This window comes from Zonotrichia albicollis, chromosome 11 (assembly GCF_047830755.1).
Source record: "Zonotrichia albicollis isolate bZonAlb1 chromosome 11, bZonAlb1.hap1, whole genome shotgun sequence".
Lineage (NCBI taxonomy): Eukaryota > Metazoa > Chordata > Aves > Passeriformes > Passerellidae > Zonotrichia > Zonotrichia albicollis.
The window spans coordinates 17,291,824-17,311,586 of NC_133829.1; the positions used below are offsets into that span (position 1 = coordinate 17,291,824).

The 19,763-nt window shown below is 44.1% G+C and overlaps 2 protein-coding genes across 2 annotated transcripts in view; one reads left to right on the forward strand and one right to left on the reverse strand.

The window, feature by feature from the left end:
* The window catches only part of NPTN (neuroplastin), a 49,898-nt gene extending 46,486 nt beyond the window's left edge, over positions 1-3,412 (forward strand). The window contains exons 7-9 of the mRNA XM_074549763.1: positions 1,625-1,646; positions 1,937-2,010; positions 2,342-3,412. Of these exons, the coding sequence (XP_074405864.1) occupies positions 1,625-1,646; positions 1,937-1,997 (83 nt within the window). The 3' untranslated portion in view covers positions 1,998-2,010; positions 2,342-3,412. The remainder of the gene's footprint in view (positions 1-1,624; positions 1,647-1,936; positions 2,011-2,341) is intronic.
* A 10-nt stretch (positions 3,413-3,422) lies between these two features.
* REC114 (REC114 meiotic recombination protein) lies at positions 3,423-19,455 on the reverse strand. The gene is made up of 6 exons (XM_074549625.1): positions 19,285-19,455; positions 18,717-18,806; positions 8,829-8,912; positions 5,942-6,106; positions 4,829-4,897; positions 3,423-3,628 (listed from the first exon to the last, which is right to left on the reverse strand). The coding sequence occupies exons 1-6, from the start codon at positions 19,453-19,455 to the stop codon at positions 3,467-3,469; spliced, it is 741 nt and encodes a 246-aa protein (XP_074405726.1). The 3' UTR covers positions 3,423-3,466.
* Positions 19,456-19,763: the final 308 nt, after the last annotated feature.

A 19,763-nucleotide genomic window follows, 5' to 3' on the forward strand; every position in this document is an offset into this window, starting at 1 on the left:
AAGGTTATTTTGTAGCGAGTGTCCGAGGTGCAGTTTGCTATTGCTGAAGTCCAGCCAAACAAACTCCCAAAGCAGTGGATGGTGCTTGGTGGAGCCGAGCTGGGTCTCGGAGGCAGCGCTGGCCTCGGGGCCAGGGCTCGCTGTCCCCCCGGAGCTGGGCTGCTCTCGGATCCTTGGTTCCCAGAGATGTTTGTGGAAGGAAGCCATAGATTCCTCTGCTGTGCTTTGTGTTCGAGTACCTGATGTGTCTCTGTATATCTCACTGTATATACAACAGCACATTGATGTCTGGCTGTCCTTCCTAGTCCCAGTTCTCTGTACCGTGTCCGATAGTTACTGTTGCTGGTACTGGAATTCTGTGGACACCGGTGTGTCGCTAGTCTGTTACTTTGGCTGTAAAGCTCTTGGTTTGTGGTTAGTTCTTTATTTTTGAAGTATTTTCTGTTCTGGTCACTGTTTGTGCTAGCGGTGGCTTTGCCTCTCCGTTGTTGCCTCGAGGGCCCAGGTGGAGTAATGTCCCCTCTCCCTGACATTACTCCTGGCGTGTGCTCATGCGGATGCCTACACTGTAAGACTGTAATTTCCATAACTGCTTCATGTGCACTAAGCACCCTTGTGGAATCCTGCTGAGAGTTTCTCAAAGACTTCCCTGAAAAATCCCTCCGGCACGAGGTGGGAACGGCAACTGTCAAGTGCCAAAACCAGCAGGGCCTGAATTGGTCCCCCCAAAATCCATCTGTGGGAGCATTGGGCTCCTGGATTGACTCTTGTACTGTTGTGTAAATGCATTTTTGTCCTCTGTACTACAGCGTGGGTGAAAATGGTGTTTGAGAATTCCAAACCAAAGCCCAATTGGTCGTGAGAGTTGATATGAAACATTCCTCATTGGCAGATTCCCTGCCCCCTGCCTGTTCCTAAATGAGTTTTGCCAAGGGCCATGGGCAGGACGTGCTCTCAGTCCTGTGCAGCTGAAGGGTGTCCAGAGGTGTCCCAGCACCCCGACTCCTCCTGGTGACTCTGGATGCTGCTGCCCAAGGACCATGGCTGGGGCTGGAAATGAGTGTTCCCCTTCAGCCTCCTCCTAACCTGGTCCCTTCTAATTAAACATTGAGAAAAAAGGGGAGTGTAGAGGTTGTTTCATCTGTGGGGAAAAATGAGTGTGGGGTGTGTACCCTCTGGGGTATATACCAGGAGTTACCCATCAGCAGTGGAAAAACAGCTTAAAAATGAAAATAAATATTTAAAAAAAGTCAATGCAAGCAAACATCCAGCAGGATTTTACAACTGAACCGTTGGTTTGTCTCCTCATCTATTTTTTATGAGATTGAACCACTGGAACTTGGGGACAAGATGAGTCTTGATCATGTTGCACCAATCTGTCCGCTACAGTTGCAGTCCTTCATGACCAGCATTCCAAGTGTTAACTAAACCCATTGAAGCAACATACCTGCCATTAAACCCGAATCCAGAGCAGTAACTCCATGATCCTTGCACTCCCGACTGGAATGGCCTTTGATGCTGTAGATAGATCACTTTGCTGCTCGTTGTGGCCCCCTACAAACACTGACTCTCTTTTTCTTTCCTTCCCTTGTCTCTCCCTGGTGCCTCGGGATGCTTGCTGCAGATGATGAACCAGCTGGGCCAATGTAAGTGTGTTTTTGGGAAAAAAAATCTGGGGGGTTGTGGGAGGTGATAAATCATAGGATTGATATTGCATGTGACATTACAGATGGTGTTGGGCCTTCTGGTGCGTTTCTTAGCACCGGAGGAAAGAAAAGCAACATCTTGCTAGAAAACAAATATTGGGCTAAAATCTAAAGGCTAAAACTGTGTTGAAGGAAGGCTGAAACGCTGCCTAATTAAGTACAAATAACATCCATTTTCCCTGTACCTGTGACTGATTTTTGATGCATTTCTCTCCCATCCCTTTCTGCAGGAAAACCAATTCTACAAACAATCACAAAGACAAAAACTTACGTCAGAGAAACACAAATTAAAAATGCTCATCATGTAAGTATTGCCTGCGCCCGGCCGGGAGCGGGCAGGCCCAGCCCTCCTGCCCTCAGTGCTGGGGGGCAGCAGCAAAGCCTTCCCTGCATTAAACATTAAACATTAAACATTCCTGCTGCACCTCAGGGACCACGGGTGGGCACCAAACATTGATTTCCTCAGACAGGCGGGGGGTTTAAGGCCCTGCTTGCTAAAGTGTGGGCAAGGCTGCCGAGCCCTCCTGATTGATTCCCATAAAAAGCGGAGCCCCGGTGGGAGCGCGGGGGTTGCAGGCTGCGGCGGCTCGCGCTGTTCACCATTGACTAGCACCTCTTTCTCGTTTCTTTTTTAGAGCTTTAAGTTTCTGAGAGACTGATGGCAATATGACCTGCTAAATTTAAGGGTTGGAACTCTTGGTTCTAGAACTCCAGTTCTGTCTGATTTCTTTTTTTTTGTTTTTCTTTCCTTTCCAAGTGAGCAACAATATGACTGTCTAACGCATGCCTTATTTAGCCTCTCCTGCAAGGATGACCTAGCCAGATGAATTTTAATAATGCTTCCGTGTAGAAGGTGTAAACTCTTTTGGGCTTGATGTGCTGTGAATGTTGCTTTTTTTTCCTCCTTTCCTCTCTTTACACGAGCAGTAGCCAGGCGGGTTCACGCATGCGCTGTTTTTTACTTCCTGTAGCTGTTAAATTCGGCACCGCTCAAACCGCACCGCTGCCATCTAGTGAGACTTCTTTTGTAAAGTACAGCAAAACTTAAAAGATATATACAGTATATATTTATATTTGGGGGAGGGGAAACCAGAAGTCGTTGTGGTTCATTTTGAAGCTGCTGATATTCATTCCTTACTGTATGGCTGGAAGGAGGGAGTGATGCCGGGCCGGTGCTCGCAGCAGGGACATTGGAATTTCCTTAAGGGCTTTAACCATGGAGCGCGGGGTGTCCTGTTGGGCGTCGGGGCTGGGTGGTGCCAGGGGCTGCTGGTGGTGGTGGGATGCAGTTGGAAACAAAAACAAACCTTCAGTTTATAAATATATATATATGATTGCTTTTTAAGTGATTTTTTTTTTTTGTTAACTCATGTAAATTCTCAAATCCTTTTGCACTGATGTGTTCGACATATTCTTGTACATTCAATTCAGGCAAACTTTTATAATTTTCTTTTTTTTTTTTTTTTGTTTTGTTTAAATGATGAAATGTTACAGCATGGTGATATTCTATGCAACTAGTTATTCCTCTTTAGTTTGACACTGTAATTTCTCATGATTTAAAGATTGTAGAAATAGACCCACCAGGGTTCTCATGATGTGCGTAACTGTAGCTGCATGAACTCGTGTTCTGTGTATTTGTTGAAGTGCAATGATGTATAAAAAGTGGATTCACCTGTTTTTAAAAATAAAACACCGACAAAAACCGCTGTAGGCATTGTTATTGAACCTTTAATCAGCAGAGCTGGGGTGCCAGGTGTGCCTCATTCCTTGGCCAGCCTGTGCAGCTCCTTCTCCACGTCCTCCACGAAGGCAGGGAAGTGCTGGTCCATGAGGCACAGGCGCATGAAGGTTCCCAGCTCGCGGGCGCTCCAGGCCGGCGGCCGCAGCACCGGGGGCAGCTCCGGCCGCTGCCGCAGCACCCACTGCCAATGGAAGGTGGGACGGGGCCCTGAGTGGGACACAGGGACACAGCCACAGCCCAGCCCTCCTGCTGCTGCCTGGGACACAGGGACACAGCCACAGCCCAGCCCCCCTGGTGCTGCAGGGTTTGGTGCTCTTGGAGTGCCATCAGACAGCTTCTCTGTGTGGGAGCTTTTCTCTGATGCTCAGGTGTGATTCCATTGTAGCTTTTACACTGCAATTATTTCAGCTGGAAATGGAATTTCCTGGGTACTGTGGTTCCTGCTGGGTATCCATTCTGTAATCACTACACTCTGTATGAGCTGTACCTGCTGCCACATGGATGTGTGGGGATAACCAAGCGTGCACTTGCAAGCTTTGCATTTAGCCAAATGTTTTTTAGAAGTATGGGGCTTTTATGTTAAAATTTCCTTTTTACCCCTGTTTAATCCCCTCTCCCAGCTTTTTCCCATGGTGATGGGAGAACTCTGGGCATTGTGGCACTGGGGTTGGAATGAGGTGACCGCTGAGGTCCCTTCCAGTCCATCCCACTCTGGGATTCTGTGCTCAGCCAGTGGCTATGAAAGAAGGGTAAGGAAGACACAGAGAAGGAACTGCACAAAACCAGAAAAGAGCAGAGTTTTCTGCTCACCTGCTTCTGCGCTGGCCTGAATTCCAGTAAATGAGCAACAGTTGACTTCAGGTATTTACCCAGAACTGCTCAGTGAAGCTGTCCATGGAATAGGGGGATGCTTTGCTGTGGGTCGGGGTTGAGAAGGGTCCAGGGGAACCTCAGAGCCCCTGGCAGTGCCTAAAGGGGCTCCCAGAGAGCTGGAGAGGGACTGGGGACAAAGGAGAATGGGCTCTCACTGCCAGAGCAGGGCCAGATGGGATATTCTGTGATTCCTTGATTGATATTTGCAGGCTTCAGCTCTGATCTGCAGAGTCAAACCAGTGCCAGAGCCATTCATTTGGATGTTGCCTCTGGGTATTTCTTTGCTCTCAGTGTGTCATTTGTTCCTATTCAGATGGGGTGATTACACCACCCAACACCTTGTTTTGCTGCTGATTCCCTGGCTCTGGATCATTACACAGACCCAGTGTTTTGCTGGTGTAGATGATGGCATCCCAATGCTCAGGGAAGGCATTTCCCACATGGAATCTGAGACAGCTCATTCTCAGGCTCAGTTACAGACTCTAAACAGGAGATGTTTGTTTTTTACCTGTGCAAGCTGTGCTACAGATCTTCTTTCTCCAAGGCTTGTGCAGGAGTCTGGGAGAGGCTCATCTGGCTAGAAAATACCAAATGCAAATAAGGGCTTGTTACCAAGCAGAGTGTGGGTATGTGCAGGGGGGGAGCAGTTCCATTTTTAGCACTGACGGGAAGGGAATGTGCTCAGCTACCTTCTGCAGTAAAATGACATCTTTTTATGGAACCTGCATGCACATCTGCTCCAGTCTTTAAAAATGAAAGACATGACAGTTTAACTACAGGCCTGTTAGCTCATGGCTAAACTGAAGTCACAAACAACTTCCTAGGAGTAACTTCAAAGAATGTTTTGGATGGATGCTCACAAGAGCACACTGCTTCTTTTCCATGGATCCAAATACCAAAGAGCAGAGATTTTGGAATAATCACCCTGGAAAATGCTGTTTGTTATTACAGCAACCTGATGTGGTCGCTGAGGTGAGAGAAGGACGAGAATCTTGTTCCTTGATCAGAAGGCTTGATTTATTGATATATAATACATTATAACTATACTAAAAAGAATAAAGAGAGAGCTTGCAGAGAGCTGCTATCCTAAGAATAGAATAGAAGGAATGAATAACAAAGTTCTGTGTTCAGGGAATCTCCCCTGAGCTGCTCCTGTGATTGGCCCTTAGTTGGAAACATGCAAGATGAGCCAATCACAGGATCACCTGCCACATTTCACAACAGCCGATAACAATTTGTTTACATTCTTCTTCTGGGGCCTTTTGCTTCCCAGAAGATGGACAAATCCCAAAGAAAGGATTTCTATGAAGAAATGTCTGCGACAGTTTGTCTCTGCCTTTTCCAGTTATCTCAGGACTTGGAGAGGGGAAACATTCTGTTCCTCCTGAGATGGCTTTGAGATGTGCCAGGTTAGGTTAAATTGTAAATAAGCAGTTGTAGCAGCTACTGCCACTGCAAAGCAGGAACACACAGAAAGGAGCCAGGAGCCAGGGTTACTTGGTGGCTCTGATCATTTTTTGCCCTGTCCAATTTCCCAACTCCCATTTGATGCAGGCAGTCTCAGAGCTGTGAGAAACTCCTCACACGAGGTGAATGCTTCTGGGTGTGTGTGCTCACTTACTGCGTGCTCGGTGTCCATGGCCTGGCTGTCCTGGCTGGGGCTCTGCTCCTCAGCCCCCTGCACGGGCAGGAACTGCCTGAGCTTGTGGACGCAGCTGCTGCAGCGCTCCTGCACCTCCTCCCTGCAGCTGCCTCCGAACTGCACGCGGAACATGCGGCACTCGCTCTGCTGGGAACACGGGAGAGCAGATCAGCCTGGAGCCCCCTCCAGCTGCTCGGAGTAAATCCATGCTTGTTGGAGTTGGGAACAAGGCAATAGATTTGTGGATAACTGTGCCAATTTAAAAACAAATTGCTGTATTTTCAGTTTTTCCCAGCAGCTTAGCCAGAAGACTGTGATTGCTGATTTGAAAATCAGGTAAAAATATGCAAGAAAAGGGTGAGTGATGCAAGGCCACCTGTCACTAATTCAAGGTTTAGCCAAGTGGGCAAGCCTTGCCAGGATTCAGCAGGAAAATTAAGTTTTATTGTTGCTGCAGGTACTGTTCTGTAAGATGCACCAGCTCTGCACTGTTATTTGTGACAAAAAATGACACAAGAGTAAGCAGAAGTTAACTCTGGATCTGGACTAGCAATTCTGGGAATGCATGTTCCAGTTAGGATTTATGTTCCTGGTCTGCCTGCTCCTGCATGGAGCTAAACCAACACATTCACTTTGGCTCTCACCTAAATGTTCCTTGAACAGAAACTGGCACTTTGAAAGGAGTGCAGGAAATTCAATGCATTACTTCAAAGAGAGAAATGCTACTAAAAATTATTGAAAACTGCCAGATAGCTCTGACCCCCCAGAGTAGGTTGTTGGGCTGTACCATAATTGGTATTTTTAATAAGTGCCCCAGGTTCAGCAAAGTGCCCTGAAATGGGGATGGAGTCTCTGGTGTGTGATAAGCTTGGCCTGAGCACCTTGAGCTGACGTGAGGGAGGTGCATATTCAGTGTTCAGAGAGTGAATTAATGGAACTTTCGGTTTGATCTTGAAATTTCAATTTAAAAAAACCTAAAGTACAAGAAAAGCAGCAAATTCTCCTTGGCCCAGTCTGGCTTATTTAGGTCTTCATCTTCCTGAGATTCCAGTGTCAGCCCCATTTTCAATGCCCATTTTAATCCCACATTGCTGGAACACGAGGACACCTCTCACTTTAAAGCTCCTGTCTCAGAGATGAGGCAGCTCCTGCTGACAGCCCCTGTGTTTACATGCCTGCTGCTTGAAGACGTTTGAATCCCATAAAAAGATTTTTAGGGCAGGGTAAGCACAAAAGCCTGGCTCAGTGCTTTTCTAAAGGGAAAAATGTCAAACTAATGTGAAGTGTGGCACTCATTGCCAGTGCCCAGCTGGATTTGCCCTCATTAATTAAGGAACTGGGGCAGCCTCCCAGAGCCAGGCAGTGCCAGGCAGGTGAGTTCTGATTTCACAAAAGGAACTTGGCTGGAGTGTCCTTAGGACACTTTCAAAGAGCACTTGCTTGTTTAGATCCCCAGATTAATTTTGGGGCTGGACTATTTGGACTCCCTTGGGTTTCTCACAAGGACTGGTAAATACTTCAGTTTGCAGTTCATAAACAACAGTGGACTTTGAAAATTAAACATTGTTCCTTAGTGGAAAGAGAGCTGTGAAATGTCAAGGTTTATAGCATAAACTGAGGCCTGGGCAGTCACACCTGAACCACACAAAAACTCAAGTATTAAACACCCCTGATGTCATGGAATCATTACATTTGTACCTCTTCCATGCTGGGCTGGGGGATGAGCTCAAGGAAAACAATATGAAGGGAAATTATTTCTTGCAAAATTATTAAGAAGATTAATCTTGTGCTGGCTAAGAGCCACAGTGTCCTACTGAAGCCATATTTGAAGTGATGAGCAAGTTGCACTGCAAATGCAGTATTAATGCCTTACAAAAAAAAAGGAATACAAGATAAACCAGAAATTTATCATAAAGATGAGCCCAGAAGCTGCATCCACTGTTAGGATACGAAGTAGAGAAGCTGTGTGGTAAAATCACTGCAGCTGAAGTTGTGTGGATTTATGGTAAGTAAACACTGGGATGCAGCAAATTAATTTCAGGCTGTTAAAATTCCTCCTTTCCTGAGGTGCCCCTCAGAGCTGTGCTGGAGCCTGGCACTGAGTGTGACGTTGGTTTTGTCTTGGTGAGGAGCAGCAGAATCCCCTGATGCTGCACTGGGGGACTGGCACTGCAGGTTCATCAGAACTAACTCCTGCCCCAGCTGCCTTCAGGTTTGCCAGGTTTTTAACAAGCTGATAGAAAGCAGAGTGCAGAGGTATTTTGGTTTCAGGCATAACCCATGAATTTAAAACATGAAGATACTCACAGATTATCAGAGTTCATCAAAGAACAGAAAACCCTGAGATTTTTACATGAATTGGTAAGAAAAAAGTGCTGTTTGATTACTTAAAGGCAAACCAACCACTTTCCATCAGGAGAGCTGAGTGGCTGACCAGAAACCTACGTCCATTTTGTTTCCTTGAGTACCAAACACCTTCACCACCACCCTGCAGCTGCTGTGCCAGGGGCCACAAAATGCCTCAGTTACTGCTTGGTTACCGAGTTTGTTTGCTGAAGTGCAGTCTGACTCAGAGGAATCTTGGAAAAGATTTGCTTCATCTTTTTGTTAGCTATGGCAGATAGAGTGGGAAATAAAACCAGTCTGGCTGTTTTAGCAGCTAACTCTCAGAGAGCAGTCTAAAAACTGAATATTAGCAGTTATAAAAGATATCAATATTTAATCCATTCTTGTTTAGTATCTAGAGTAAAAAAAATATTCTAATTTACATAGGTAATTATAACACCTTCTAGTTAATTTAGCTAAAAGGGAGAGATTTCCTCCATCTCTGTTACATGTTAGGGATGTTGGAAGCAGCTCAGCTCACCTTGGCCTGTGCCTGGAGCAGCAGGCAATCTGCTCTCCTCACTATCTTCAGCCACTTGTGGGAATCGATCAGGGAAAAGCCTTCCTGAAATAAAGCACAAAACAGTGGCCCACAAACAGCAGCACCCAGGAGCACATGTTTAAGTTGTGTGATGTAATTAAAGCCCTAATGAGGATCAGTCACTGCAGCTATGCAGTTTTGGAGCTGTCAAACAGCTGCACTGTGGAAGTTTCACCACTCCAGGGATTAAATCCAGTAACAGCACTGTGGAAGTATGCTGTGATTTCCATCCCTCTGTACATTTACATCTGTGCATGCTGTGGAAGCCCCTGAAAGGCAGAATAAAGCAGCTGCGAGTGGAGCTGTGAGCGCTGAAGTTGCCCGGGAGGGCAGCAGAGGGCAGGCGAAGCCGGGGAATGGCGCAGCCCCGCTGCATCCCAGCCCCAGCGAGGCCCCGGCTCCAGGTGGCACTCAGGGAGCTCAGCAGCAGCTTCCTTAATTGGATAAAGATGTTTTTATACTCCACTTGCATCACTGTCAGTCTCTTCAGACTCGACAGGCTGCTCAGCTCCTGTAAAAACACCTCAGGAAAGTGAAAAACAACTGCAAAGCAACGGCCTGTGTCTCCCAAGGCACTCTGAGCCTGTACTGAGCTAAGTCCAGGGGAAAACCGAAACAAATAATCAGTGTTAGGGCACGAGGAAATCAGGCACCCGTTTGATGCAAACTCACAATAATTTCAATGACAAAGGGCTTGAGCCCAGACTGCTTGCAAGGGGTCCTAAGGGCCATCCTAAAGGCCCATGGTGTTTGGCACAGTCACCATCCATGTTAGGTGGGTCCAGGCTGCAAAACCATCTGCCATTCTGTTGTGGAACAGGAATCACCTCAGGGACTGCTGCTCTCCTGTGCTGCCACTGCCTCTACACTCTCATGCACCAACTGCATGGGGATTTTTAGCTGCACTTCCCAGAGGAATCTCTCAAAACCTGTGAAGAGTTGAAGCAAAGGCAGACTGGATGGCAGACAGCTGCTGTGACAGACTCCAGAATGTCAGCCAGCAGGGAATGCCATTCCCAAATGAGCTGGGCTCAGAGGGAGAGAGGAACTGCCCTGAGGGCTGCAAAAGCAGGTGCTGACAGCAGGTACGAGGGCCAGTCCCTTGTGGTGTCCCTGCACTGAACACACTCACAGTGCCCTGAGGCAGGAAAGGCCTAAAGGTCAGAGCAACAGGGAGAGGTCACCTGGAGAGCAATGGGGAGAGGCTGAACCAGGCCCCAAATGCTGTCAGTGAAGCAATTCCAAACCATTCCCTCCCTAGGCCACTTCAACTTGTGGCCACTTGTGCTTCTGTTCATTCCAAGTAGTTTCTGTTTTGGAGACACACCAACTGTTTATTTAAATATAGCTATTCCCATATTCAGTCTGGTTTTACAGTGTTTTTCCTTTCACTGGAGATGAAGGTTGAACAAATGTTGTCTCCTTAAAATAATAACTGTTTTCAAATAAATTATAGAAGGCACTCACTGTTTAATTTTCCTACTAACTATTTTATTGATGTTTCCTACGTTCTTTTATGTGTCCTGAGGTAAAACAAGTGGGAAAAAACAGCATTTGGAATTTTTATTTATGTACTCCTGATTACCCAACTCCAACCCCCAAATTTGATTTAACTGAAATATAAATTTAACCATTATATTTTTAAAATCATTGTCCCTGTATTCACAGAATCACAGCCTGGTATAGGTTGAGAGGGATCTCAAAGCCCATCCAGTGCCACCCCCTGCCATGGGCAGGGACACTGCCACTGTCCCAGGGTGCTCCAGGCCTGGCCTGGGGCACTCCAGGCAGTGCATGTGGAGTCAGGTGAATGAATCAGAGCACAAAAGGGAAGAACACAGGGAATGTGTCCCTTGCCTGCTCGAAGGCAGGAGGATCTGTGCTGGGGCAGGGCCTGGGAGCTGCAAGGCAGGAATTTGGGATTACACGGGTGATGCACTGACCCTGGACACGCTCTGGGTGTGTCGATGGCACAGAAAAGCAGCGTTCCTGCTGCACTCGTGCTGCCACCAGGCTGCAGAGCAAGGAAGCAGCGGCCGGTGCTGTTCCCTTGAGCCAGCCAGGCAGGGCAAAGCCAGAGGGCAGTGTGAGATTAATCAGAATATCCCCAAAACGCAGCCTGGAACGGGGCAGGGACATGTTGGGAATTTAGCTGCTAGAAAATGGAAAAGTACAAAACCATGGCTAATTCCAAGTCCTGCACCTGCACAGATAGCAGTGTCCTTGGGCCTAGCTGTGGTATAATAACAAACAGTGAAAAAGACATGAGAAAAGAGAGATGTAACCCCTAAGGAATGAGGATGAGTTAATGCTATAGTTTAACCAATAGATTGCTTGGCTTACAGAATATTCATAAGCTTATTATTTGCTGTATAAGTGTTTGATACTTTCTTTAATAAACTGGACCAGAAAGACCTGAGGGACCAGGACTGGACCGGACCTGAAAGGCCTGTGATGAACCAACTGGTGTCCTGGTCCCCTTCCTTCGACAGGGACACGAGGGCCCAAATGTAAAGACAGAAACAGCAGCATTTCATTAAGTTTGGTCATCAGTGTTCACTCAGGCACATACCCCTGTAGTTCTCCATGACTGAATTGTAACAAAAGTGGGGCAAAGGAAAATTCTTCCCCACATCTGTGACCAAAATCTAAGTTTCTCAGAGGGAGGACTGAGTGGAATTAAGCTGAAGGGGAAAACAAAGCAAGATGTTTCCCAAATGTTTTGGAAGATGTGACCACAGCTGCCACAAGGCAGGAGCCAGAAATGCTGATCCAGCCCCACAGCCATGGATCCTGCACTGCCTGGGAAATACTTTTGTTCTGACTTCACATTTCAGCATTCAAAAACCTGCTGTGTAACGAGGGCTGGGAGCTGTGCTGGAAGGTATTGTGTGTGATTTATGAATATTTTTTATTGCAGCATTTAGAAACCCTGTGGTGCTAAACAACACAGGGATAGATTATCTAAGTTTTGGTAGACTGCAAGCCTATCTGAACAGAAAATGACTCTGTAGCTAAGAAATGTTATTTGTGCATTTTGCATCACTTCTCTGGACACACTCATGCACGAGCCAGATGTTTCCAAACAAACTCTCTGTAAACAATAGCTCGGGAGGAAAAGCTTTTTCTTGCTCACAAACATGATCTGGTCTGCCCTTAAATCACAACCATTATTAAAAAAGACAAACTAAACCCCAGAAGGATGAGGTCAGCTCTAAAATTGACTTTCTTAGTTTTGGTTTTAATTCTTTTACTAGTCTGTAGGGATTTTTGAGGTTTTTTGCCTTCTTTTTTCTCTGGGGATTTTTTCTAGTTTTTAGTTGTCAGTTATCTCTGTTTCTTTAGGGAGGTCTCAACACTGATAGGTGTTCTTCACACAGGATTGCTACTTCATTTTTTTTTGGTTGAAGTTGGGATTAAATTGTAAAATGATATTTTTGTTTACATTTAGATGTTTATTACTTTTTATTTATGTTATAGTATTTTGTTTTAATAAGATATAAAATGGTTATGTATTCTTAATAATTTTTCCTAGAATAAGCATTTTTCTATTTAAAAAGTACAAATTCTTCATTAATGACCGTAGAATAAAGTGGTGAAAATTAAACTTCCAACATAATTTCATTCCAGTCTTTATTATTATCTTGTAACACACCTGGAAATGGAAATTTTTGTAGCTATTTCCAGTATTTAAGGCCAAATACACCAGGCTTGATACATCAGCCATTTTACAGTTTTTTCCTAGAATAAGCAGTTTTCTATTTAAAAATTAAAAAGTCTTCATTAATAACTTCTTCATTAATAGAAGAAAGAGTAATTAATGATTTTAAAATGTATTTATAGCAAAGAAAAAACCCAAACTGTTAGCATAAAAATAGATTTTAAAAAATACATGAAAATTTTATAAGTCAAATTATGTATATAAATAAATGTATATACATATTTTATTAAATTTTTATAAAAACTTTTAGTTATATTAACGCTAATTGCTTTGGACTAATACATTATTGTAATATAACTGATAACTTAAGATCACACTTTATTAAAAGTATATAAGCTAAAAACACATTAAAAAAACCCTTTTTTCTTCTTAAACTCTAATCAAGTGTATATATATACACATATATATATACACACATCTATATACGTATACACGCACACACACATATATATGTATACACACACATGTACATATATACGCACACACATCTATACATATATACACACACATATATACATATACACACCCATATATACATATACATATATACACACTTATATACATATACACACCCATATATACATATACACACACATATATGTACATATACATATATAGATACACACATATATATATACATATATACTCACACACATATATATACATATGCATATACACACACACATATATACATACACACACATATATATACACACACATACATATATATATACATATGCATATATACACACACACATATACATACACACACATATATAAACATATGCATATATAAACACACATATACTTATATACACACACATATATACGTATATGCACACACACACATATATATGTGCTATATATATGCATATATATATTGCTATATATATGCATATATATACACACACATATATACATATACACACACATATATACATATACATATATACACACTTATATACATATACACATATATATATACATATACACACACTTATATACATATACACACATATATATACATATACACACACACATATATGTACATATACATATATAGATACACACATATATATATACATATATACTCACACACATATATATACATATGCATATATACACACACACATATATATATACATATATAGATACACACATATACATATACATACACACATACGTGTATATATATATATATATATATATATATATACATATGTCCAAGCTGACAATAACAGTGCATACAGGCAGGGAGGCTGGAGAGGGAGGGAATGCAGCACACACAGAGCCAGCCCTGAGGGGACAAGGCAGGGAATGGCTGTGGCCAAAGTGCAGACACTGCCTGCAGGACAGGGCTCTGCATGGCACAGCCCGGACCTCAGCACACACCCTGATACCTCAGTGACAGCCTGAGTTGTTCTGGGGATCTTTTCCCAGTGACACAGAGAGGGGATCTGGATGCTCAGGGCTGAGCTGGCTGAAGCTCTTCAGGGTGTCCCAGTAATGAATTCTTTCATTCTCAGTAGAAAATCTGTACTTCCCAGACTGATAGCACACATTAAACTCTAGGGTGAATATGCTTCATTAACAGACATCACTAATCTCAAAAAATAAACATTCTAAGAGCTTAGGTGTCGCAGACATCTTTTTATGAAAATCCTTTCCTTTGGATTTTTCCTCCTGAGAAGCTGAGAGGTCTCAAGGACAAAATGTAAACATTGATTATCTGCTGCTGTGGAATGCAACAGGCGCATCTGTGATTGGCTCATGTGGTTGTTTGGAATTAATGGCCAATCACAGTCAGCTGGCTTGGACTCTGTCGGAGACACAAACCTTTGTTATCATTCTTTTCTATTCTATTCTTAGCTAGCCTTCTGAGGAAACTTTTTCTTCTATTCTTTTAGCATAGTTTTAATGTAATATATATCATAAAATAATAAATCAAGCCTTCTGAAACATGGAGTCAAATCCTCGTCTCTTCCCTCATCCTAAGACCCCTGTGGACACCATCACACTTAGGTTTAGGAGAACTGGGGCAAGAGAAAAGGAAGGAGCAGGAGCCCTTGACATGAACAGAAATGGGAAGGCTGATGTAGAAGGATACTCTCAGCTTGTCCAAAACAATCACATCAACAGCACATGTTGAAATAAACAACCTGAAATTAAGGTTGTTGAACTGCAATTGTGGTACTGAATAAGCCAACAAAACTTCAATAAAAGAACAACCTTCTGTGGCTGTACCACAGAGCAGCATTAACACCCTGCTCACTGCCCAGCTCCCTGCCAGGAGCCCTCATTTATTGCACAGGGAGCAGCCCTGCCCAGGGCACTGCTGTGAATCTCATCTGCAAAATTTGGTGCCTGAGTTTCAGGCCCTGCAAAGAGAGCATCAGGAACATGAGGATGCCTGCTGAATGCCTGCCTAATTAATGAGGGAGAATCTACTGTACCCTAAGCTTATTGGAAGTCATGAGGGGAGCAGGAGGGCACTGAGGACATCCAGTCTACACTTCAAAAGATCAGGTCACAAATCAATTATTCTGGATTAATTTTATCCTATTAAGTAAGTCCTCTTCACAATTTCAATTTGTTTCATTTGTAGGATATTATGAATTCTAGCACCAGAAATAATTGCACTGAATAAAACACCAAAATATAATTTCCATGATGTGTTGATAGAGAGGGGAAAGGAAATAAGAGTTGTGGTAAATGGAACATGATGTATCTTGAGCATGGCCAGAAATTACCAGAGATGCTGTGGAGATATTCCTGTAAAATTCCATTGACTACACTAGACAAGAATGAGGTTTTTCTACCATCAAATATGCATTCTTGTTAGACAACAGTGCAGCAAAAACAGCTCCTCAAAATACATTCTGCAATTTAATTCCAAATGAAGAATTTGGTTTAAAAAAGAATAAAATAAAACAAAACAAATCAAAACACTCTTTAATTTGCATTACACATCAGAGATTTTTATGTTCCATGCTCTGAAGTTCCATTTACCTCCTCTTCATTCCATTACACAAAGAATAGATGGCATTTCAAAAGGAAAACAGTTGTTTCTGTATTTATTATAAACAACAGTTGTTAGGATATGTGAGTGTTTTATTGCTGTTTTATAAATATTGTTCTTAGAAACGGATCATAAAAGAGCCAGTGGGCCCTGAGGAAAAGGTTTCTTAACTTTCCTACTTCAATAAAATTAAAAGGACTTAGAGAATATGTAAGTACACCCATCACAGGCAGAATATTTTGATAGCAGTCAGAACCACTTGAATCCATAGTATTGTTCCTACTATGGATACTGAAAACAGAATTTTTTCTTCACAACTCTCAGTTTTGTGCAAATGTTGTTCATGGTGAAAAACAGAAAAAGAAATCCTTTTATTATTCATCAATGAAAATGTTACAAAAATTGAAGTTCTGCAGTTGGGAAGGAAATGTCCCTGTGACCCAGATCTTGTTCCTGTGCACAGGTACAAAGCTCCAATAATTGTTACCCAGCTCCCTCAAACCAGGAGCCTGGAGCACATCAAAGCAGGGATTAGGAGAGAGATCAAAAGACAAGGCAGCAACAGTTTGAAGGATGCAGCTCTGTGAGCACAGCAGAGGGAATTTCAATGTAAGGCAGCACACAGGTGTGGGGGACACCCTGGCAATGCAAGGGACACAGCCCAGGCCAGCCAGAGGAGGTGACAGCACAAGTGACATCGTGCCAGCAGCTGCAGCACTCCCTGTGGAGCAGGAGCTGTGCAGGATCCCTGTGACAGAGCAGCACAATGGAGCCCCAGTGAGTGGAGCTGGAGTGTGACAGGCTCCAGGCACGGGCTCCACTTGGTCGTGCAAAGCCAGCTTAAATGTTGTGACAGCTTTGTGACAGCACTGACAGCTGCACTGGAGGGAGATGGAGCACTGGGATTAACCAATTCTGATGATTTCTGCAGCAAAATACAGCCTGAGCAGCACTGCAGGGTGGTTTGTTGTTATCTCAGGGAGGAGTTTGCCAAATGCCCCATCCCTGGGAGTGGGAACAGGCTGGCTGGGGCTCTGGGGACAGTGCAGGTGTCCCTGCCCCTGGCACTGAGGAGCTGCAAGGTCCCTCCCAGCCCAAACCCTGCTGGGATCCCATGAACACGAGCACAGGGGGTGTTTGTGGGGTTTCAGCCCCTCAGGTAGGCTCCAGAGGATGAGTGGGAGGACTGCAGCTGCTCCAGTCTCAGAAACCCACAGTCCCAGTACGAACCAGTCCCCCCAGTTCAGCCCTGCAGGCACACAACACACCTGTGCCACCAGCCCAAAACGTCCTGCTCAAAGCTGCACCCAAAGCAATCCACAGGCTGTAAAACCAACTTGATGTAACTTTTCTTTAACAAACTCTAAATGTCAGTCTGTCAGCTTTAAGGTTGCCAAAATTAATGTTTGAAACAAACCAAAACAACTTTTTTTTTTTTTTTTCTTTTGAACTCTCAGTGCTATATTTTGGTCACATCTACCAAGCATGTCTGTTCCACCTCTCCTGCACTCTGTGATGGCTCCCACAGTATCTCAGTGTCTCACAGAAGCTGGAACAGTCCTGCTACATCCCAGAAATTCCTCATCTGGCATTTCAAGCAAAGCAGCTGCCTGAAAGCTTCAGTGGCCACTAAACACAGGAGCTGCAAGAAAGTGCTTTTCTCAGCCAAGTTTTTAGCAGCTTTTCTGATCCCCCATCCTTCCCCACAGCACACTTTTATCTGTCCTGTTCCTTGCCAGATCCAGCCTTTGCCAGCCAAGCCTTTGAAGGGCTGCAGCTCTGGGTTGTGCCTTTTCTGCCCTTGGGTTGGTTATCAGAAGTGCTGTTATCTTTTATATGGTTATCTCAAGGACTTCCAGGGGAATGCCACTTACTGGTCACTGACAGGAACAGGAGCATCCTGCACTGAGCCATTCCAAGCAGAATGGGGTAAGGGATGGCAGCAACTCTTATTCCCATCCACATTTTCAAAACCTCTTCCCTTTTTCTTATTCAACAAAATAAGGAAGTCTCATTTCCATCCACATTTTCAAAACCTCTTTCCTTTTTCTTATTCAACACAACTGCTGAAATACTTTCCACAGTCCCTTTTTACCTTGTCCTCACTAAATGAGCTGAGGGCCATCCCCAGTAGCAGCTCTCTGTTAGCTCATGCATTAACTATTCAATGCTTCCAACACACAAAAATTTAAAAAATTCAAGGGTATCCATGGTTCTGCCCTACACTTAAATTTCTATAAGTTTATGACCCTTTAAGAGGCACAGTACAAACTAATTTATAAGCTTATACATATTTAAAGCTGCAACACAGTCTCTTATACATGCTGTTAAAAAAGCTTTGCTATCTTTACACTGCAGCATCTTCCAGTGGTTTGTAATACCTCTCTAACACATTTATCAGCCGGCTCTCCTCGTTATCACACTGAGTACTGGTGATACAATGAACACACTTAATTCCACCTTCCACAAGGTCTTCTGTGTCAGAGCACCAAACCCACTCCTTCTAGACAGAATTTTCCTTTTGGTGTCTTTGTGAATTCTTTAGTTTAGTAGCTGGGTATGGTTAAGCAAGTGCAGGCTACAGGAAAACCAGTTGACACAAGTTTGGATTTTGTCTCCAAGGATCTCATGTGGTATGTTAAATCTCATCATCCAGCATAGAAAATACCAAACCAGATAAACCAGACTGTCAAATCAAAATACTAGCAGGTCACTGGCAAGCAGTCAGCTGGACCATCTAGCAAATTATAGTTTTACCTCTTTCCAAACAGTGTTTAGAAATTTTCCTGTTTTCTTAGAAGAATCATAAAAAAAACCCCAAATATCTTTCAACATCATCAACACTTAGCATTACCTCTTCATCTAGATTTTTAGAACAGCAGAAGAAATGTGAATCCTCAGCATGAAATACTGCATTTAGTATTATTCTGATAAATGTAAAGGGAAAACAGCACATGAGAATTACCACGAGCAAAACAAAATTGACAGTTCCTACTCTGTGGGAGAGAAGATGAAGCTGAGAAAAGAAACCAAGTTAATACTGATGGTAACATGAAGGAAAAATGTTCTTTATACACGACAAACTTACCAGCACTGTTTGCCCTTGGGAAATAAAGAAATGGCCAGACTCCACAATGGTAAGGACAAGAGGGCCTGATTCTTCATTTGATTCAAACACCTTTAAAAAGACAGACAAAGGAAAATCTGGCTCTGCAAGCACAGAATCTACAATTCCAATTTCTAGTGCCAAATAAAAGGTCTCAAAAGTTGCTGTTAAAAGCCAGGTGTGTAATTCATATCTCACTAATTCAACTTGCCCTTCACTCCCACAGACAGAAGGCACATTAAATGATTTTTTCACTAATTACACCTCCATATACAGATTTAACTACTTGGGACAACCCTCTGGATTCTTCCACCTTCATCTCTAGATTTTAATATCACAGGTTACTGCTGAATGAAATAATAAAAAAAAGTGGGCCACTAACACTCAGATGTGTCGTCATTAATAATTCATGAAATAAAACCTCTCCCGATTCCTGCTTTAGCTCTAGACTCGCAAAAAGACACCTGAAAGACCTCATTTATTCGAGTGTGCCTCAGAGCAGAGTCAGTCACCCCACACCATCCCAGCGCCCTCCCCGCGCCGCCGGCACCTTCCACGAGGTGACCTGCCCCTCATCGTCACCGTCCTTCGGGGGGAGGAAGCGAGCGTAGCGCTTCAAGGGCCACACTGTGGCGCTACCGAGGAGGGAGGTGTCGCCGGCGGTGCCCGGCGCCGAAGCCAGCCCAGGCTGGGAGGCACGACTGCCGCCAGCTGCCGCCATTCCGCGCTGAGGGGCTGAGGACTCTGAGGGGACTCAGGGTTGTGAGGGCTCTGAGGGGCGGCGGCGGGCAGCGCGCGGGAGCTGGGCGGGAAGCAGCAGCCAATAGGAAGACGGAGAGGGCGAGCGGCGGGAATTGTTGGCCAATCAGCGCGAGGCACGCGGGGGCTCGCGCCGCACCTTCTGTGGCGACCCAGCCTCGTGAGGGGCGGTCGGTTCTTTCTCCTCAGCGTTACCCCGCGCAGCCCCTGTCTCTCTCTTATTTTTCTTCTTCTTCTCTTTCCTTTTCGTCTTCTTTCTCTCCCCCTCCA